General features: G+C 45.2%; 1 protein-coding gene across 1 annotated transcript in view; it reads right to left on the bottom strand.

The window, feature by feature from the left end:
• The window catches only part of LOC123746625 (uncharacterized), a 57,427-nt gene extending 33,507 nt beyond the window's left edge, over positions 1-23,920 (bottom strand). Inside the window, exons 1-2 of the mRNA XM_045728293.2 lie at positions 23,794-23,920; positions 4,844-4,998 (exon numbers count right to left, since the gene is read on the bottom strand). Coding sequence (XP_045584249.2) covers positions 4,844-4,976 — 133 coding nt within the window. The 5' untranslated portion in view covers positions 4,977-4,998; positions 23,794-23,920. The remainder of the gene's footprint in view (positions 1-4,843; positions 4,999-23,793) is intronic.
• Between the last annotated feature and the right edge of the window lie 242 nt (positions 23,921-24,162).

Genomic DNA, 24,162 nt, shown 5'->3' with positions numbered 1-24,162 from the left:
TGTTGACACAGACAGCCTCTACTTCACTTGTTGACACAGACAGCCTCTACTTCAGTTGACACAGACAGCTTCTGCTGTTGAAACAGACAAAAGTAAAACTTTGACATCTGTGTCTCAAATTTATTCTTCTTTTGATGTAATAATTTTGTTCTTAATTCTTGAATTTTTGTTTCAGAGTGGTAGTCCAGGTACGACTTTGTGTTCAAATATTCATTAACATTTCAAGTCAGCAGGTCAACATTGCAGGCAGGAAGCACAACCTTTTTTCCAGTTGATCTAACAAGAAGAAGATCGTCAGGAAACATTGCTTTATCAATGTTTTTGTACTCAAATAATTTGTTGACTTTTTTAAACTTCACTAAGTATGGGTTGCATAAAAAGCAGAGATGTAAGATTTTTTCATTGGAATACATGTCAACAAAAATTTCATCTGTGTAGCATCTCTCACTTTCTCTAGTTTCTTTCAATTGAGCTCTTAATTCTTTCCATTGTTCAGTTATTCTATCATCAGCTGGATGAATAGACAGCCGCCTTGTCCTACAGTCAGCAGGTATTATTAGTGCACTTGAGCCATGATTGAGAGATTCATATAACTTTTTATATTCAAGTTGTCTAACAGAGAAGTGAGAGAACCATTTATGAGTTTACAATGAGAAACTCCAAATTTCCAGGCAGACATTCGGAAGAAGACCTCGACCTTGATATAAGTCTAACGTGTATGAATACACTCTGGCTTCCTGTCCCCCGACACAATGAATTATTTTTTGTATAATTATATTTACTGAGTGTCTTGTGTACTAAAGCGGCAGTATGATTGGGCAATCTGCTCGTGTCTTCCAGTACTCGTATACTCACCTCAAAGATTAAGTCATACATGTCAATAATTTTACTGTAATATTGTCGTTGCATAGATCAACTAAATTGTCGCAGTTCCTTAATGCAGAGGGGAATTATCAGGAGAAAGTGCCAAGCCATTACGACTATATAGCACTGGGAAGGGGTCAGGATAAGGATTTGGGATGGGACGGGGGGAAGGAATGGTGGCCCAACCACTTGGACGGTCGGGGATTGAATGCCGACCTGCATGAAGAGAGACCGTCACTCTACCGTCCAGCCCAAGTGGTTGGGCTCCTTAGTGACAACAAAGTTCATGGTGGCAATTGCTCCTTCCAGCTTTGGTGAGTTGCTTAGTTCTCAACATTGTAAATACTGAAGTAAGAGGTTTATAGATCTTGAAAGGACTTGCACTGATAAGTTTCTTACACTGAGAGTGATTCTTCATATCTTCGTATTAGATTTTTATATCTGTTTTGCAGTACTTACAGTATAGTCTTGTGTCACCGTCTGGAGCCTCCATTATCCAATCCTTGAGAAGTTGGTCTTGCATACACTCCTCTCTGAATTTTGGATCGCATTGTTTATCTTTTGACTAGTTCGTAAAGGGTTATACATTTTTAATATATTGGATAAAACCCATCCAGTGATGCAAGTCATGTCTGGTGAGATGCAAGTCATGTCTGATGAGATGCAAGTCATGTCTGATGAGATGCAAGTCATGTCTGATGAGATGCAAGTCATGTCTCAACCACACACTCTGACCTTGACTAAGCACTCGGGAGAGTGCGAATGACTTGGTGTAAATTCTTTACATAAATTTCACAGAAAAACAAGTTAGTTTTTATCCTATGTTACTGTGTCTGTGAGAAGACATTACTATGTCTGTGAGAAGACATTACTATGTCTGTGAGAAGACATTATTATGTCTGTGAGAAGACATTACTATGTCTGTGAGAAGACATTACTGTGTCTGTGAGAAGACATTATTATGTCTGTGAGAAGACATTACTATGTCTGTGAGAAGACATTACTATGTCTGTGAGAAGACATTATTATGTCTGTGAGAAGACATTACTATGTCTGTGAGAAGACATTACTATGTCTGTGAGTAGACATTACTGTGTCTGTGAGAAGACATTACTGTGTCTGTGAGAAGACATTACTGTGTCTGTGAGAAGACATTACTGTGTCTGTGAGAAGACATTACTGTGTCTGTGAGAAGACATTACTGTGTCTGTGAGAAGACATTACTGTGTCTGTGAGAAGACATTACTGTGTCTGTGAGAAGACATTACTGTGTCTGTGAGAAGACATTACTGTGTCTGTGAGAAGACATTATTATGTCTGTGAGAAGACATTACCATGTCTGTGAGAAGACATTACTGTGTCTGTGAGAAGACATTACTATGTCTGTGAGAAGACATTACCATGTCTGTGAGAAGACATTACTGTGTCTGTGAGTAGACATTACTGTGTCTGTGAGAAGACATTACTGTGTCTGTGAGAAGACATTACTGTGTCTGTGAGTAGACATTACTGTGTCTGTGAGAAGACATTACTGTGTCTGTGAGAAGACATTACTGTGTCTGTGAGTAGACATTACTGTGTCTGTGAGAAGACATTACTGTGTCTGTGAGAAGACATTACTGTGTCTGTGAGTAGACATTACTGTGTCTGTGAGAAGACATTACTGTGTCTGTGAGAAGACATTACTGTGTCTGTGAGTAGACATTACTGTGTCTGTGAGAAGACATTACTGTGTCTGTGAGAAGACATTACTGTGTCTGTGAGAAGACATTACTGTGTCTGTGAGAAGACATTACTGTGTCTGTGAGAAGACATTACTGTGTCTGTGAGAAGACATTACTGTGTCTGTGAGAAGACATTACTGTGTCTGTGAGAAGACATTACTGTGTCTGTGAGAAGACATTACTGTGTCTGTGAGAAGACATTACTGTGTCTGTGAGAAGACATTACTGTGTCTGTGAGTAGACATTACTGTGTCTGTGAGAAGACATTACTGTGTCTGTGAGAAGACATTACTGTGTCTGTGAGAAGACATTACTATGTCTGTGAGTAGACATTACTGTGTCTGTGAGAAGACATTACTGTGTCTGTGAGAAGACATTACTGTGTCTGTGAGAAGACATTACTGTGTCTGTGAGAAGACATTACTGTGTCTGTGAGAAGACATTACTGTGTCTGTGAGAAGACATTACTGTGTCTGTGAGAAGACATTACTGTGTCTGTGAGAAGACATTACTGTGTCTGTGAGAAGACATTACTGTGTCTGTGAGAAGACATTACTGTGTCTGTGAGAAGACATTACTATGTCTGTGAGAAGACATTACTATGTCTGTGAGAAGACATTATTATGTCTGTGAGAAGACATTATTGTGTCTGTGAGAAGACATTACTATGTCTGTGAGAAGACTTTACTATGTCTGTGAGAAGACATTATTATGTCTGTGAGAAGACATTATTGTGTCTGTGAGAAGACATTACTGTGTCTGTGAGAAGACATTATTATGTCTGTGAGAAGACATTATTATGTCTGTGAGAAGACATTATTATGTCTGTGAGAAGACATTACTATGTCTGTGAGAAGACATTATTATGTCTGTGAGAAGACATTACTATGTCTGTGAGAAGACATTACTATGTCTGTGAGAAGACATTATTATGTCTGTGAGTAGACATTATTATGTCTGTGAGAAGACATTATTATGTCTGTGAGAAGACATTATTATGTCTGTGAGAAGACATTATTATGTCTGTGAGAAGACATTATTATGTCTGTGAGAAGACATTACTATGTCTGTGAGAAGACATTACTATGTCTGTGAGAAGACATTATTATGTCTGTGAGTAGACATTATTATGTCTGTGAGAAGACATTATTATGTCTGTGAGAAGACATTATTATGTCTGTGAGAAGACATTACCATGTCTGTGAGAAGACATTACTATGTCTGTGAGAAGACATTACCATGTCTGTGAGAAGACATTACTATGTCTGTGAGAAGACATTACTATGTCTGTGAGAAGACATTACTATGTCTGTGAGAAGACATTACTATGTCTGTGAGAAGACATTACTGTGTCTGTGAGAAGACATTATTATGTCTGTGAGAAGACATTACCATGTCTGTGAGAAGACATTACCATGTCTGTGAGAAGACATTACTATGTCTGTGAGAAGACATTACTATGTCTGTGAGAAGACATTACTGTGTCTGTGAGAAGACATTACCATGTCTGTGAGAAGACATTACCATGTCTGTGAGAAGACATTACCATGTCTGTGAGAAGACATTACCATGTCTGTGAGAAGACATTACCATTACTTACTTCAAAATATAAATAATATCCAATACAATATGCTATAGCAACAAGGCACTATTATCAGTTAATGTAAAAAACGTTTTTAATGTAATCCATTCCTTAAAAACTCTCAGTGCTGCACAATCGCCACAGTCATTGGCTCTACTGGATGTACTCCTCGTGTGTATTGACTGTCCTCGTGTGCAGTAAGGACTTATAGACCAAAAACACATCAATCAGTGAAAATAAAAGATAAACGTACCAGAACATGTTCGGAGACTTGCAAATATCTGTTCTGGTACAAATTTTGTCAAATCACGTAAAAACCTCCGAGACTATCAGAACTATTTACATTTACATCTAACATCTGAAGAACATTTTCTGACATGCAGACGTAACTAAAATCCTCTAGATCTACGATGTAAAACACCCAAAGTGGCAACACTGGTGCAGAATGAGTGGAAGATTGATGAAGATTAAGCCACCCAAGAAGTGACACGGGCATGAATAGCCCGTAAGTGAAAGACCCAACCCAGCATGCAGGTAGTCACTGCCTTCACCTTCTCTCCATATTCTGGGAATACCTTCACTGTTGACAAATTACGGACTATTCATGCCCGTACCACCTCTTGGGTGGCTTAATTTTCATCAATGTGTTGACATTGGACAGTACAACACTCACTAGGTTTACGGGACGGCCAGTCTGCCTTCTCGATGCGTTCATCAGTGTAGGGGATGCCACTGTAGGCGAAGATCCAGCGGATCAGCTCAGCGCGGCCCGCGGCGTTGAAGTAGATCAGTTTGTATTCTGGCATTGTGGTGGTGGAGGGCAAATACCTGGGAAAAGACAAGCAAGTTGTGGGTTATCTTGAGGTTATCTTGAGATGATTTCGGGGCTTTAGTGTCCCCGCGGCCCGGTCCTCGACCAGGCCTCCACCCCCAGGAAACAGCCCGTGACAGCTGACTAACACCCAGGTACCTATTTTACTGCTAGGTAACAGGGGCATAGGGTGAAAGAAACTCTGTTCATTGTTTCTCGCCGGCGCCTGGGATCGAACCCAGGACCACAGGGTCACAAGTCCAGCGTGCTGTCCGCTCGGCTGACCGTGGGGATTATGTTGTGAACATACAAGGCATATTTGTAATTGTGATAACATTAATATTTTACAAAATGTAAGTTATGTGAAGGACTCGCTCTGTGGTTCATGATGTACACAAGTCGCACACACACACGACCTTACAACATGCCATCACACATATACAAAGTCCAGTCACACACACACACACGACCTTACAACATGCCATCACACATATACAAAGTCCAGTCACACACACACACACGACCTTACAACATGCCATCACACATATACAAAGTCCAGTCACACACACACACACGACCTTACAACATGCCATCACACATATACAAAGTCCAGTCACACACACACACACGACCTTACAACATGCCATCACACATATACAAAGTCCAGTCACACACACACACACGACCTTACAACATGCCATCACACATATACAAAGTCCAGTCACACACACACACACGACCTTACAACATGCCATCACACATATACAAAGTCCAGTCACACACACACACACGACCTTACAACATGCCATCACACATATACAAAGTCCAGTCACACACACACACACGACCTTACAACATGCCATCACACATATACAAAGTCCAGTCACACACACACACACGACCTTACAACATGCCATCACACATATACAAAGTCCAGTCACACACACACACACGACCTTACAACATGCCATCACACATATACAAAGTCCAGTCACACACACACACACGACCTTACAACATGCCATCACACATATACAAAGTCCAGTCACACACACACACACGACCTTACAACATGCCATCACACATATACAAAGTCCAGTCACACACACACACACGACCTTACAACATGCCATCACACATATACAAAGTCCAGTCACACACACACACACGACCTTACAACATGCCATCACACATATACAAAGTCCAGTCACACACACACACACGACCTTACAACATGCCATCACACATATACAAAGTCCAGTCACACACACACACACGACCTTACAACATGCCATCACACATATACAAAGTCCAGTCACACACACACACACGACCTTACAACATGCCATCACACATATACAAAGTCCAGTCACACACACACACACGACCTTACAACATGCCATCACACATATACAAAGTCCAGTCACACACACACACACGACCTTACAACATGCCATCACACATATACAAAGTCCAGTCACACACACACACACGACCTTACAACATGCCATCACACATATACAAAGTCCAGTCACACACACACACACGACCTTACAACATGCCATCACACATATACAAAGTCCAGTCACACACACACACACGACCTTACAACATGCCATCACACATATACAAAGTCCAGTCACACACACACACACGACCTTACAACATGCCATCACACATATACAAAGTCCAGTCACACACACACACACGACCTTACAACATGCCATCACACATATACAAAGTCCAGTCACACACACACACACGACCTTACAACATGCCATCACACATATACAAAGTCCAGTCACACACACACACACGACCTTACAACATGCCATCACACATATACAAAGTCCAGTCACACACACACACACGACCTTACAACATGCCATCACACATATACAAAGTCCAGTCACACACACACACACGACCTTACAACATGCCATCACACATATACAAAGTCCAGTCACACACACACACACGACCTTACAACATGCCATCACACATATACAAAGTCCAGTCACACACACACACACGACCTTACAACATGCCATCACACATATACAAAGTCCAGTCACACACTTAGTTGAATTGGTTTATTTTTGGGAACCTTTAATACCCTAGCCCGTCCTTCTAAGGTTTCTCAACGTCAAGAAGCTGTCCTACTGAAGTGCCCTTATCTTATGCAGGTGATGAGTCACAATAACGTGGCTGAAGTATGTTGACCAGACCACACACTAGAAGTTGAAGGGACGACGACGTTTCGGTCCGTCCTGGACCATTCTCAAGTCGATTGAGAATGGTCCAGGACGGACCGAAACGTCGTCGTCCCTTCAACTTCTAGTGTGTGGTCTGGTCAACATGCCCTTATCTTACCCTACCAGAGGACCCAAAACAGAAAACGGGACAAAATATCAATTTAGCAAGCCGCAACCATTTTCTAGTACGACGATTTTTCTGCCTTAAGTAGAGTGTACGTCAAAATCCGTCGCTCTATTAGGTGGACGGGTTATCTTGAGGTTATCTTGAGATGATTTCGGGGCTTTAGTGTCCCCGCGGCCCGGTCCTCGACCAGGCCTCCATCCCCAGGAAGCAGCCCGTGACAGCTGACTAACTCCCAGGTACCTATTTACTGCTAGGTAACAGGGGCATTCAGGGTGAAAGAAACTTTGCCCATTTGTTTCTGCCTCGTGCGGGAATCGAACCCGCGCCACAGAATTACGAGTCCTGCGCGCTATCCACCAGGCTACGAGGCCCCTTCAAGGTTGAATACAGGAAGCAAAGTAAGACTTCAAATGTTCTTCAACTAATTACCCCAACCCATGTTGTTGGTTCGAACCCCGTCGTGCTGCAACAATTATCGCAAAGATAGATCAAGCAAGTGTGTTTTACAAGTGTAAACAACCAAAGTACCACCAAGTGGAAGGAGGGGGATGAACTTCAGGGTCGCTGGAACAGGCAATTAATGATTCAGAACGGGCATGTGAGACACAGTTCTGCATTGATAATGCTTGAAGCTACATGGTGACGGGAAAAAGCAACATGATGACGCAAGACGCTACATGGTGACGCAAGAAGCTATGTAGTGGCACAAGAATCTACCTGGTGACGCAAGAAGCTACCTGGCGATGGAAGAAGGTACCAGGTGATGCAATAAGCTACCAGGTGACGCAATAAGCTACCAAGTGACGCAATAAGCTACCTGGTAATGCAAGAAGCTACCTGGTGACGCAAAAAGCTGCCTGGTAATGCAAGAAGCTACCAAGTGACGCAATAAGCTACCAGGTGACGCAATAAGCTACCAGGTGATGCAATAAGCTACCAGGTGATGCAATAAGCTACCAGGTGATGCAATAAGCTACCAAGTGACGCAATAAGCTACCAGGTGATGCAATAAGCTACCAAGTGACTCAATAAGCTACCAGGTGATGCAATAAGCTTCCAGGTGATGCAATAAGCTTCCAGGTGATGCAATAAGTTACCAGGTGATGCAATAAGCTACCAAGTGACGCAATAAGCTACCAGGTGATGCAATAAGCTACCAAGTGACGCAATAAGCTACCAGGTGATGCAATAAGCTACCAGGTGATGCAATAAGCTACCAAGTGACGCAATAAGCTACCAGGTGATGCAATAAGCTACCAAGTGACGCAATAAGCTACCAGGTGATGCAATAAGCTACCAAGTGACGCAATAAGCTACCAGGTGATGCAATAAGCTACCAGGTGATGCAATAAGCTACCAAGTGATGCAATAAGCTACCTGATGACGCAATAAGCTACCTGGTGATGCAATAAGCTACCAGGTGATGCAATAAGCTACCTGATGACGCAATAAGCTACCTGGTGATGCAATAAGCTACCAGGTGATGCAATAAGCTACCTGATGACGCAATAAGCTACCTGGTGATGCAATAAGCTACCAGGTGATGCAATAAGCTACCTGATGACGGAATAAGCTACCTGGTAATGCAATAAGCTACCAGGTGATGCAATAAGCTACCAAGTGATGCAATAAGCTACCTGATGACGCAATAAGCTACCTGGTGATGCAATAAGCTACCAGGTGATGCAATAAGCTACCAAGTGATGCAATAAGCTACCTGATGACGGAATAAGCTACCTGGTGATGCAAGAAGCTACCAAGTGACGCAATAAGCTACCAGGTGATGCAATAAGCTACCAAGTGACGGAATAAGCTACCTGGTGATGTAATAAGTTACCAAGTGACGCAATAAGTTACCAGGTGATGCAATAAGCTACCAGGTGATGCAATAAGCTACCTGATGACGCAATAAGCTACCTGGTGATGCAATAAGCTACCAGGTGATGCAATAAGCTACCTGATGACGGAATAAGCTACCTGGTGATGCAATAAGCTACCAGGTGATGCAATAAGCTACCTGATGACGGAATAAGCTACCTGGTAATGCAATAAGCTACCAGGTGATGCAATAAGCTACGAGGTGATGCAATAAGCTACCTGATGACGGAATAAGCTACCTGATGACGCAATAAGCTACCAGGTGATGCAATAAGCTACCAAGTGACGGAATAAGCTACCTCCAACACCAAAGAAGGTATAGCTACTAATGGGCGGGCTGTATACCTCCGCCTCCTCCTGTCTACCACACAAACACCTGTCTCTTTTTCGCCGTTCATTATTTCTTTCCAACGGTAAACTATATCTTCCGTGCCTTCAACAACCTCTTACCAGGCGAGGTCACCAGTTTCTAAAATAGTTAGAAGTCAATTATTCTGTCTAAACAGCACCGTTAATTATCTTATTATCCAAGCTGTCTACCTGACCTTTGAGAGGCATCAAATTAGGTCCAGACTGTAGCTATTATTGATGAAGTGAAGGAGGTAGAGGGACTCGAGGAGCGGGTGTAGAGAGGAGTAGAAAGAGAGGCGGGAAGATTTGTGTTAAGAGGCAATATTGGTAATAATTTTGTTTAAATTTTAGGCTCGATGGGCGAGTTTATTGGGCAGCGCCACTCATCCTGTGAGAGAGCACACCGCCATAGTGACAGTATTGGGCAGCGCCACTCATCCTGTGAGAGAGCACACCGCCATAGCAGCATTCCCTCAATAGGAAGAAACTCCGCTGGGTTGTTCATCCTGTCAGCTGTACCCAGACACAGCTGAGACTTGCTTAACCGTCTCAAGCGAACATTAGTATTCATCTCTGCCAACAATGTCAGCGACTCGTCTATGGCATAAATGTCCCCGATTAGTATCTCATATCTAGACTTGGTGGTTGCAATAAATCAGGAGGATAATAAACAGGGAAGAAGACTCACTATCACTTCAACACGATCTAAATAGTGTTTTGAAATGGTCAAAAGATTGGCAGATGTAGTTTAATGCTGACAAGTGTAAGGTTTTGAGGCTTAGTAATGATGATAGAGTTACAACATTCGAGCTGGATGGTGTAGAGATTGCGAAGTCGGATTGTGAAAGGGATCTGGGATTTATGATTAGTAAGAATTTAAACCCAAGAAATCAGTACATAAATGTTCGAAATAAGACGAATAGGACAATCAGATTTATTTGCCGAAGCGTTAGTAACAAGACACCTGGTGTTGTTCTTCAGCTATATCTTGCTCTGGTTAGGCCCCATTTAGATTATGCAGTTCAGTTTTGGTCGCCGTACTATAGAATGGATATAAATTCACTTGAACGCGTCCAGCGTAGGATGACAAAGTTAATCCCGCAAATTAGAAACCTGACATATGCAGAAATGTTGTTTAAGATTCAGCAACTCGGAAGAAAAAGTTCCAAGTAGCATGGGCTATGGTGAGCCCGTAGTGGACTTACCTGGCACAGGAGCGGGGCTGTGGAATATGAAGAAAGCTTAACCTTAACTAAATATGAAGAAAGATATGAAGAAAGCGAGACTTTCAGTAGGAAAACAATGAGACAGAGAAATAATAGAGAAGACAGCCAATGAGATGATGGAATTTTCTGCTGGGAAATGTGCCAACGGAAATGAACCACTCAAGAAGGAGTTGGACGAGAAAAGTAAAGCTTAAATTACATTCTCAAAACAGGCGAAGAATTGGGGGTGACATGATAGAGATGTACAGGTGGATGAATGGGCATAACAAAGGGGGATATTAATTGGGTATTAAAATTATAAACACAAAATAGAACCCGAAACAAGCGGTATAAATTGAATAAGTTTAGATTTAGGAAAGACCTGGGTAAATACTTGTTCGGTAACAGAGTTGTTGGTTTGCAGAACCAATTACCACGTAACATAATAGAAGTAGGATCCCTTAATTGTTTCATGCGTAGGTTAGACATATATATATATGAATGAGATTGGCTGGATACAAATAGGAGCTGTCTCGTATGGGCCAAAAAGCCTTCTGCAGTTACCTTCATTCTTATATTATTATGTTCATCATACCTCCTCCCGCTGTCAGACAAGGAACACATATGAACACTATCATTCAGGGAAAACAAAATGATCCTGAATGAGACGAGTAGCAGTAATTTCATCTGTATTTGTAGAGAAATACAGATGAAATTACAGTTAAAGGAGCAGAGTTACAGGATAGAGTGGCAGAAGTACAACTCCCATTGATCGCAATATTGGACACGAAACATACTTGTGTTATAGAAAATGCACTCTCCCCCACGAGGATCCCAAATAATAAGGAAAGATAGAGTGAACAAAGCTGGAGGTAATGAAGCTCTGTTGTTACAGCTACAATGGAGCTTTGAAGCAAAACAATTAGCAGAGGAATCCGACCAGCAAGAGAACATTCTAAAGACAGTGATGGCAAGGATTTACAATACCCTACCAAACAAGGCCTTCCAAGGCCTACCAAACAAGGCCTACCAAACAAGGCCTTCCAAGGCCTACCAAACAAGGCCTTTCAAGGCCTACCAAACAAGGCCTTCCAAGGCCTACCAAACAAGGCCTTTCAAGGCCTACCAAACAAGGCCTTCCAAGGCCTACCAAACAAGGCCTTCCAAGGCCTACCAAACAAGGCCTTCCAAGGCCTACCAAACAAGGCCTTCCAAGGCCTACCAAACAAGGCCTTCCAAGGCCTACCAAACAAGGCCTACCAAACAAGGCCTTCCAAGGCCTTCCAAGGCCTACCAAACAAGGCCTTCCAAGGCCTACCAAACAAGGCCTTCCAAGGCCTACCAAACAAGGCCTTCCAAGGCCTACCAAACAAGGCCTTCCAAGGCCTACCAAACAAGGCCTTCCAAGGCCTACCAAACAAGGCCTTTCAAGGCCTACCAAACAAGGCCTTCCAAGGCCTACCAAACAAGGCCTTCCAAGGCCTACCAAACAAGGCCTTCCAAGGCCTACCAAACAAGGCCTTCCAAGGCCTACCAAACAAGGCCTTCCAAGGCCTACCAAACAAGGCCTTCCAAGGCCTACCAAACAAGGCCTTCCAAGGCCTACCAAACAAGGCCTACCAAACAAGGCCTTCCAAGGCCTACCAAACAAGGCCTTCCAAGGCCTACCAAACAAGGCCTTCCAAGGCCTACCAAACAAGGCCTTCCAAGGCCTACCAAACAAGGCCTTCCAAGGCCTACCAAACAAGGCCTTCCAAGGCCTACCAAACAAGGCCTTCCAAGGCCTACCAAACAAGGCCTTCCAAGGCCTACCAAACAAGGCCTTCCAAGGCCTACCAAACAAGGCCTTCCAAGGCCTACCAAACAAGGCCTTCCAAGGCCTACCAAACAAGGCCTTCCAAGGCCTACCAAACAAGGCCTACCAAACAAGGCCTTCCAAGGCCTACCAAACAAGGCCTTGGAAAGAATACAAGAAATGCAATGAGAATTGTTAATACGTAATGGGAAAAAACTGTCACAGTAGCAAGGGGACCAAGAGCTAATGCCATAATAATGGGGGATGTTAACCAGTAGGAAATATTCAGGACAAATAAGGACCCCTAGGTACCTATTTACCTAGCAGTAAATAGGTACCTGGGAGTTAGTCAGCTGTCATGGGCTGCTTCCTGGGGGTGGAGGCCTGGTCGAGGACCGGGCCGCGGGGACACTAAAACCCCGAAATCATCTCAAGATAACCTCAAGAACCCCAGAGGTGGTGATGAGACATGCAGAGCAAAACTGGTAGACATGACAGATAAAAACTTCTTATACCAACGTATTACAGAATCAACAAGAGCAAGAGGATTACTCTTACTCTTGTTGAGTAAGAGTAAGAGTAGAGAGAGTAAGAGTCTGGTGTTGCCGGTGGGTAACACCAGACTCTTACTCCGGCAACACCTGACCTCCATTGTTTTCCCAAAATGAGGCAGATGTTGAACTGAGCATGAGATGTCTCTAGGCACCAACGATCACTGCATTTGTCATGCTTGAATACATAGTGGACGTGAAGGAGTTGGTGACACAAAGAAACCCGTTGAAGAAGAAAAGAGATTACAGGCGCAAGAACTACAAGATGAGGGACTTTCAGCAGGAAAACAATGAGACAGAGAAATCGAAGAGAAGACAGCCAATGCGATGATGGAATTCCCTGCTGGGAAATGTGCCAACGCAAATGAACCACTCAAGAAGGAGCTGGACGAGAAAAGTAAAGTAACCTAGTTTAATAGGAAATGCAGAGAGTCTAAAGAAAGGTCAAGAAAGCTTTGAAAAATTACAGAGAACCATGAAAAGAGGACAACAGAGAAGCACTAAAATGATCCAGAAATTAATACCTCAAAATTAGGAGAGAATCTGACAGGCAATTTGAAAAATGACATTGCTGCAAAAGCTAAGAACCAGCCAAATCTGTTCTATAGTCATATATGGAGAAAAACAACAGTGTGAGGAGAAAAAGGGGTAGTTCTCACAGAAAACAATAATGAGATATGTGAGGACTGCAACCAAAGATTGCAGGTGGTCTTTACATCAGAACGAGCATGGAGACAAAAGTTGTAAGATGAAAGACTTGAAGAAATACTGGATGACATTGGTGACATTGTAGAAGAGGTAAGAAAACACCTGGAGAAACTAGATGTGACAAGATGAATGGGGCCAGGACTAATCTCGCCATTACTGCTGAAGGAGGCTGCAGAAGTAATTTGTCCAGCCCGTCCTCTTAAGGTTGTCCAAACGCCAAGAAAACAGTCAATATACTGTGTCCTCTCCTAAGCTATGAGGGGACCCAAAATAGAAAACGAGACAGGTTGTCACTTTCGCGACTCGCTTCCATTTTCTAGTACGACAATTTTTGGTCTTGTGTAACGCATACGAGCAAAAAGCGACGTTCTTTGCAAAAGGACGGGTTGATTTGTCACCCTTTACCTAAAATTGTTAATAAAATGCTTGAAACAAGAAATCCTCCAGGAGAATTAAAAAAAATGTAGTCCAACAATTGAAAAAAGATGATAGAATGGTACTAAATTACAAACCAGTGTCATTGATAAATATTCACTGTAAAGTGCTGGAGAAAGTCAACCAGTGAAGAATGGTACAGCATCTTGAGAGGAGCGACAATGTGAAAAAAGCTCAGTAAAGGATTAAGAAATGGAGAGTTTGTGCCTGACAATATTGACTGAGTTTTATGGCAAGGTTACTAAAATAAGACTGAGATAACTGGAAAAAACACAGAACTGAGTAAGGTAGCATCTGGAGAACAGAAAGCAGAGAGAGTCAGAAGGGGGTTTCTGGCTGGAGGTCTATAACAAGTGGAGTCCCACAAGGACCTGTCCTAGGATTCTTGTTATTCTTAATTTACATGAACTACTTATTAGAGGGAGTAATTTCGTACATGTAAAAATTTGTAGACAATGCAAAGTTGACGAAGAACTAATAACAAAGTTACGGGAGGAGCGTGACAAACTCCAAGAGTGGTCAAATAAATAGTTGCTGGAATTCAGTCCCATAAAGTGTAAGGTGATGATGATAGGAAATGGAGAAAAGACGTGGAGGAATCATGCACACAGCCTCTCTCCCTCACAATAATGGAAAGGCTGCTACAGGAATCGAAAAAGAGTGGAACATTTGGGAGTGGGTATGTGATGATGTCGACGCCATCTGTTGAGCGCACCCGACCCTAATTCTTTTAGGAAGGGGAGGGGAGGGGGTGACGATGTCAACGCCATCTGTTGGGTGCATCCGCCCCCAGTTTATGTTCCTCTGTGGATGGCTGTGGTCTTACTGGCACCTGTGTAGTTTCCATCTTACTATTCATCTTTTACTCATCAGAAGTGATGTGGGTGGTCTCTTGGTCGACAGGAATCAGTTCATTCAGGGCAGTCCTGAACTCATGGTGTGTTCCGGTGGGTACAAGTTGCTGAGTCGGTGTAGACAGTTGTTGTTGTTAAAGATTCGCTACCTGGAACAAAAAGTTCCAAGTAGCACGGGCTATGGTGAGCCCGTAGTGGAGTATGGTGTAGACAGTGATTTGTATGTGATAGTGAAGTATTGGTGATTGGACCGGTGTATCCCAGGATGGCCAAGTTGAGTTACGAGATGGAATTAATGTCTATCTGTTAAGGTTTATTTTAATAGAAGCCTATGTGGGAGCCTGCCAGAGTGTTGCTGGGGAGTAGAGTGGTGTTATGGCACCGGAACCATACTGTAGAGGGCCTCGTAGCCTGGTGGATAGCGCGCAGGACTCGTAATTCTGTGGCGCGGGTTCGATTCCCGCACGAGGCAGAAACAAATGGGCAAAGTTTCTTTCACCCTGAATGCCCCTGTTACCTAGCAGTAAATAGGTACCTGGGTGTTAGTCAGCTGTCACGGGCTGCTTCCTGGGGGTGGAGGCCTGGTCGAGGACCGGGCCGCGGGGACACTAAAAAGCCCCGAAATCATCTCAAGATAACCTCAAGATAGAGGACTGGCCCATGACTTACTGAGACAGGTGAACTCACCGGCATGAGTACCATAGAAGATAGACTCAGGGAAGGAACCTTGGGCCAGATTCACAAAGCAGTTACGCAAGCACTTACGAACCTGTACATCTTTTCTCAATCTGTGGCGGCTTTGTTTACAATTATTAAACAGTTAATGAGCTCCGAAGCACCAGGAGGCTGTTTATAACAATAACAACAGTTGATTGGCAAGTTTTCATGCTTGTAAACTGTTTAATAAATGTAACCAAAGCCGTCAAAGAATGAGGAAAGATGTACACGTTCGTAAGCGCTTGCGTAACTGCTTCGTGAATCTGGCCCCATGAGTGGTGTACGACAGAAGATAGAAGTGGACTCGCCAGACGTTCTTTTAGTGTCCTGTGTGACAGTGACTCCTGCGGTGTTATGTGCTGTACATGTGTGCATATATATTTAAGACGTACACTTAGTGATGGTTTTGTGTACCCCCTTTTCCTTTAGACTGACTAATACGGCCAGTTCTTAATAACTTACCTATGACTCGGGGTGGTATCGAGTAAGAAGAGGCACTATGGGCCCCATATGAAGTTTGATATGAAAAGAAACCGGTTACTGGCTAAGTGAGGCCGTAAATATGTATAAGTTCATCACTATCACATGAGGCATACATAAACATAGTAAAATCGGCAGCATATGAGACGATGCCAAATATAAAAACATCGTCTAGAGACCTAAATCAGGACCCCTTGAAGGCACTCTACACAATATTTGTTAGGCCAATACTGGAATATACACCACCGGAATGGAAGCATAAAATCAAAATTGAAAATAAATACAAAGGTTTGCAACAAGACTGGTCCCGGAGCTAAGAGGGTTAAGTTACGAAGATGGACTATTGGAACTAAATCTCACAACCCTAGAGGACGGAAAGAACAGGACGAATATAATTACAACATACAAGATACAGAGAGAAAAGAAAAGAACAAGAATAGTGTCTTCAGATAAGAATAGTATCTTCAGATAAAGATAAAGCAGGACAAGAGGTCACAGGTGGAAGCTAGAAACGCAAAAAGAGCCAAAGGAACGTTAAGATATACTCGTGCCTAGTACGGGTGGTCAACAAGTGAACTACACTGAAAGAAGAAGTTATGAAAGCCACCTCCATCCGCAACTTTAAAGCCAGATTTAACAAATAATTTGAACGTCAGAATACACGAGTTGAAACGCAGTGTGTACACCAAGGCTAATTGGCTGAGCATAATGAGCTAGAGCTCACGCACTCGTAGATACAGATAGGTAAGAACACTGGTGTATCCTCACTACCTCATACACTCGTATATCACCTCACATTCAGCGTCACTCACATTCCTTCTCCCCCTCACACTTACCCTCATACATACTTGACATAAACACACAAACTCCAACTGATACTTATACCCTCTTTCCATCACACTCGCGCACACACACACACACACACACACACACACACACACACACACACACACACACACACACACACTGAAAGAACTAAGAAGGCATGAGTTACGAGAAAAGGCTGCGGGAAATGCACCTTACGACACTAGAAGACAGAAGAGTAAGGGGAGACATGATCACAACCTACAAAATCCTCAGAGGAATCGACCGGGTAAACAAGGATAAACTATTCAACATTGGTGGGACGCGAACAAGGGGACACAGGTGGAAACTGAGTACCCACATGAGCCACAGAGACGTTAGAAGGAACTTTTTCAGTGTCAGAGTAGTTAACGGATGGAATGCATTAGGCAGTGATGTGGTGGAGGCTGACTCCATACACAGTTTCAAGTGTAGATATGATAGAGCCCAATAGGCTCAGGAACCTGTACACCAGTTGATTGACAGTTGAGAGGCGGGACCAAAGAGCCAAAGGTCAACCCCTGCAAGCACAAATAGGTGAGTACAAATAGGTGAGTACACTCCCTCCCAAACGCACACACTTCCTACTTAATAACACACCCTTTCTCCCTCACACTCACACACACACACACAGCCTCTCTCCCTCACACACACACACACACACACACACACAGCCTCTCTCCCTCACACACACACACACACACACACAGCCTCTCTCCCTCACACACACGCACACACACACACACACACACACACACACACACACACACACACACACACACACACACACACACACACACACACTTCTCAAAATTATGAGAAGGATTAAAACAGAAGAGGACTGTTTGAGGCTTCAAGAAGACCTAGACAAGCTGAAGGAATGGTCGAACAAATGGTTGTTATAGTTTAACCCAACCAAATGTAATGTAATGAAGATAGGTGTAGGGAGCAGGAGGCCAGATACAAGGTATCATCTGGGAGAGGAAATTCTTCAGGAGTCAGAGAAGGAAAAAGACTTGGGGGTTGATATTACGCCAGACCTGTCTCCTGCAGCACATATCAAGCGGATAACATCAGCGGCATATGCCAGGCTGGCCAACATACGAACGGCATTCAGAAACTTGTGTAAAGAATCATTCAGAACTTTGTATACCACATATGTCAGGCCAATCCTGGAGTATGCAGCCCCAGCATGGAGTCCATATCTAGTCAAGGATAAGACTAAACTGGAAAAGGTTCAAAGGTTTGCCACCAGACTAGTACCCGAGCTGAGAGGTATGAGCTACGAGGAGAGACTACGGGAATTAAACCTCACTTCGCTGGAAGACAGAAGAGTTAGGGGGGACATGATCACCACATTCAAGATTCTGAAGGGAATTGATAGGGTAGATAAAGACAGTCTATTAAACACAAGGGGAACACGCACAAGGGGACACAGGTGGAAACTGAGTGCCCAAATGAGCCACAGAGATATTAGAAAGAACTTTTTTAGTGTCAGAGTGGTTGACAAATGGAATGCATTAGGGGGTGATGTGGTGGAGGCTGACTCCATACACAGTTTCAAGTGTAGATATGACAGAGCCCGATAGGCTCGGGAATCTGTACACCTGTTGATTGACGGTTGAGAGGCGGGACCAAAGAGCCAGAGCTCAACCCCCGCAAACACAACTAGGTGAGTACAAGGTGAGTACACACACACACACACACACACACACACACACACACACACACACACACACACACACACACACACACTGAAAGAACTAAGAAGGCATGAGTTACGAGAAAAGGCTGCGGGAAATGCACCTTACGACACTAGAAGACAGAAGAGTAAGGGGAGACATGATCACAACCTACAAAATCCTCAGAGGAATCGACCGGGTAAACAAGGATAAACTATTCAACATTGGTGGGACGCGAACAAGGGGACACAGGTGGAAACTGAGTACCCACATGAGCCACAGAGACGTTAGAAGGAACTTTTTCAGTGTCAGAGTAGTTAACGGATGGAATGCATTAGGCAGTGATGTGGTGGAGGCTGACTCCATACACAGTTTCAAGTGTAGATATGATAGAGCCCAATAGGCTCAGGAACCTGTACACCAGTTGATTGACAGTTGAGAGGCGGGACCAAAGAGCCAAAGGTCAACCCCTGCAAGCACAAATAGGTGAGTACAAATAGGTGAGTACACTCCCTCCCAAACGCACACACTTCCTACTTAATAACACACCCTTTCTCCCTCACACTCACACACACACACACAGCCTCTCTCCCTCACACACACACACACACACACACACACAGCCTCTCTCCCTCACACACACACACACACACACACAGCCTCTCTCCCTCACACACACGCACACACACACACACACACACACACACACACACACACACACACACACACACACACACACACACACACACACACACACACACACACTTCTCAAAATTATGAGAAGGATTAAAACAGAAGAGGACTGTTTGAGGCTTCAAGAAGACCTAGACAAGCTGAAGGAATGGTCGAACAAATGGTTGTTATAGTTTAACCCAACCAAATGTAATGTAATGAAGATAGGTGTAGGGAGCAGGAGGCCAGATACAAGGTATCATCTGGGAGAGGAAATTCTTCAGGAGTCAGAGAAGGAAAAAGACTTGGGGGTTGATATTACGCCAGACCTGTCTCCTGCAGCACATATCAAGCGGATAACATCAGCGGCATATGCCAGGCTGGCCAACATACGAACGGCATTCAGAAACTTGTGTAAAGAATCATTCAGAACTTTGTATACCACATATGTCAGGCCAATCCTGGAGTATGCAGCCCCAGCATGGAGTCCATATCTAGTCAAGGATAAGACTAAACTGGAAAAGGTTCAAAGGTTTGCCACCAGACTAGTACCCGAGCTGAGAGGTATGAGCTACGAGGAGAGACTACGGGAATTAAACCTCACTTCGCTGGAAGACAGAAGAGTTAGGGGGGACATGATCACCACATTCAAGATTCTGAAGGGAATTGATAGGGTAGATAAAGACAGTCTATTAAACACAAGGGGAACACGCACAAGGGGACACAGGTGGAAACTGAGTGCCCAAATGAGCCACAGAGATATTAGAAAGAACTTTTTTAGTGTCAGAGTGGTTGACAAATGGAATGCATTAGGGGGTGATGTGGTGGAGGCTGACTCCATACACAGTTTCAAGTGTAGATATGACAGAGCCCGATAGGCTCGGGAATCTGTACACCTGTTGATTGACGGTTGAGAGGCGGGACCAAAGAGCCAGAGCTCAACCCCCGCAAACACAACTAGGTGAGTACAAGGTGAGTACACACACACACACACACACACACACACACACACACACACACACACACACACACACACACACACACACACACACACAGCCTCTCTCCCTCACACTCACGATCCATCCTTCCCTCAGTGTGCAGGGAAGGTGTGACGATGGAGGTTCAGGTGAAGCTTCCCCCCCCCCCCCCAACCGCCAGCAGGTGCGGAATCCTTCCCTGAAGGGCAGCGCCTCACGCTCACCCCTTCTCTCTCACACACGGTCCCTCCCTCACGCTCACCCCTTCTCTCTCACACACGGTCCCTCCCTCACGCTCACCCCTTCTCTCTCACACACGGTCCCTCCCTCACGCTCACCCCTTCTCTCTCACACACGGTCCCTCCCTCACGCTCACCCCTTCTCTCTCACACACGGTCCCTCCCTCACGCTCACCCCTTCTCTCTCACACACGGTCCCTCCCTCACGCTCACCCCTTCTCTCTCACACACGGTCCCTCCCTCACGCTCACCCCTTCTCTCTCACACACGGTCCCTCCCTCACGCTCACCCCTTCTCTCTCACACACGGTCCCTCCCTCACGCTCACCCCTTCTCTCTCACACACGGTCCCTCCCTCACGCTCACCCCTTCTCTCTCACACACGGTCCCTCCCTCACGCTCACCCCTTCTCTCTCACACACGGTCCCTCCCTCACGCTCACCCCTTCTCTCTCACACACGGTCCCTCCCTCACGCTCACCCCTTCTCTCTCACACACGGTCCCTCCCTCACGCTCACCCCTTCTCTCTCACACACGGTCCCTCCCTCACGCTCACCCCTTCTCTCTCACACACGGTCCCTCCCTCCCTCCCTCGCATATACTCCCTCATACCGTCACACAAACACTCCCCCCTCTCCCTCCATCACACAAACACTCTCCCCTCCCTTCCGTCACACACACACACACACAAAAGTTGATCGATTAACAGTTGAGAGGCGGGCCGAAAGGGGTTGACCCCGTGCTTGCCGGGGCTGAGCAGCACCCCTGGAAGCACAGCTAGGTGAATACAACTACGTGAATACACTTACTGGCCCCTTTAACTCCACAATCTGTCCTCAGAGAGGAGATCCGTTCATGGGAATGGATTGGGAATGATTACATAATTAGTGGAATTATTTTCTGTATAATTAGTGCTATTAACTATTACCCATAGTTAAGCTAGGCTCCAGTTTCTTTAGGTTAACGATAAAATAGGTTAGGTTAGATTTCATAACATTTGGTTATGTTAATAAGATGTATTATTGACAAACAATAACGCAAAATATGGAATTCGAAACCTATTTGAGTATGCCTGCGAATTCTGTTAACAGAAAACCAAATTCTTTAAAGAAACTGTTTTCAGCATAAACTTTATATATTTTAAAATTTAATGATTTACATTACAATAAAATTATTACTTAATTAAGAATAATCTCTGTTTATGACAAAGGTTTATATGTCAGTTTACATATAGACTAGAACCAAAATATGTTTTCAGACCATCACAAATATCTAGATAACTATTTAGGTGGTTTGAGAGTGGGTTTGGGTCCTCGTGTTAGGGAACTAGTCTGAGAATGGGCTACCTTAGACTACAGACCCCCCTCCCCCTCCGTCACACTCACACACACTACCCCCCTCCCCCCTCCGTCACACTCACACACACTACCCCCTCCCCCTCCGTCACACTCACACACACTACCCCCCTCCCCCCTCCGTCACACTCACACACTACCCCCTCCCCCTCCGTCACACTCACACACACTACCCCCTCCCCCTCCGTCACACTCACACACACTACCCCCTCCCCCTCCGTCACACTCACACACACTACCCCCTCCCCCTCCGTCACACTCACACACACTACCCCCTCCCCCTCCGTCACACTCACACACACTACCCCCTCCCCCTCCGTCACACTCACACACACTACCCCCTCCCCCTCCGTCACACTCACACACACTACCCCCTCCCCCTCCGTCACACTCACACACTACCCCCTCCCCCCTCCGTCACACACACTTCCCCCTCCCCCTCCATCACACTCACACACACTACCCCTCCCCCACCATCACACTCACACACACTCCCCCCTCCGTCACACACACTACCCCCTCCGTCACACACACTACCCCCTCCCCCTCCGTCACACACACTACCCCCTCCCCCCTCCGTCACACACACTACCCCCTCCCCCCTCCGTCACACACACTACCCCCTCCCCTCTCCGTCACACACACTACCTCCTCTCCCCTCCGTCACACACTACCCCCCTCCGTCACACACACTACCCCCTCCCCCTCTCCGTCACACACACTACCCCCCTCTCCCTCCGTCACACACTACCCCCTCCCCCTCCGTCACACACACTACCCCTTTCCCCTCCGTCACACACACTACCCCCTCTCCCTCCGTCACACACACACTACCCTCCCCCTCCGTCACACACTACCCCCTCTCCCTCCGTCACACACACACACACTACCCTCCCCCTCCGTCACACACTACCCCCTCTCCCTCCGTCACACACACACACTACCCTCCCCCTCCGTCACACACTACCCCCTCTCCCTCCGTCACACACACACACACTGCCCTCCCCCTCCGTCACACACTACCCACTCTCCCTCCGTCACACACACACACACACTACCCTCCCCCTCCGTCACACACTACCCACTCTCCCTCCGTCACACACACACACACTACCCTCCCCCTCCGTCACACACTACCCCCTCCCCCTCCGTCACACACTACCCCCTCTCCCTCCGTCACACACACACACACTACCCTCCCCCTCCGTCACATTCACAAACACGTCCGTTCGCCCCCGGGCCACCACCTTCCCAGAGACTCAAGGACACACACACCAGCGCCACACTTGGCTGGTGGCGGTGAACAAAACTATTACCCATCGTGAACACAACACACCATATCTGTCATACACTTCCGTCTCTTGTAGGCACAAGTACGAGTGTTACTCCAAGACTGACGAGGGCGTCCCACTTTGGTATGGAAGAGCATCCACCTCCTCCTCTCACAGCCGTAGTTATATATCTAGTTATCTGTGTTATCTCCTGTCGGTCAGTGTTATCGTCATTACGATAACACTTCCGCCTAGATACTGTACCTCCCTATAGTTCCCCCTAACAGTCATCTTCAATAGCCTTTTATATGTGATTAAAAGTTATTTTGTCCTCTCTCATATATATATAATATATATATATATATATATGTATATACAGTATTAATAATAATAATCTTTAAGTATGAGTCAAACTTACTTGGATGGAGGGCGGGGCGAGGCGTGCACACACGGTCGAGGCTGGGACCAGACTGGTGGGTCGCCGGGGTCCCGCCGCCACCTGCTCTCACGTACGGCAAGTCATGGTGAGTAGTGTGTACCCTCCCTCTCTCCCTCCCTCAATACCAATGACTTCCCTAACTCCCACTCTTGCTTCCTCCCTCCCTGCATTCCTCTCTACCTTCTTCCCTCCCTCCTTCCTGCCTCCCTCCCTCACTGCTTCCCTTATACATCATCGTTCCTTCCCTCATCTCTCTCTATAACCTTGTCGTGAACAGAATACATCACTGAACTAACTATGCTCAGCCTTTCAATATTTAATAGTGTACGACTGTATATGGTGCTATGA

The sequence above is a fragment of the Procambarus clarkii genome, chromosome 90 (genome assembly GCF_040958095.1).
Source record: "Procambarus clarkii isolate CNS0578487 chromosome 90, FALCON_Pclarkii_2.0, whole genome shotgun sequence".
NCBI lineage: Eukaryota > Metazoa > Arthropoda > Malacostraca > Decapoda > Cambaridae > Procambarus > Procambarus clarkii.
Note: the sequence above shows the minus strand (reverse complement) of the source record. Positions and strands in the feature narration are given on the sequence as shown.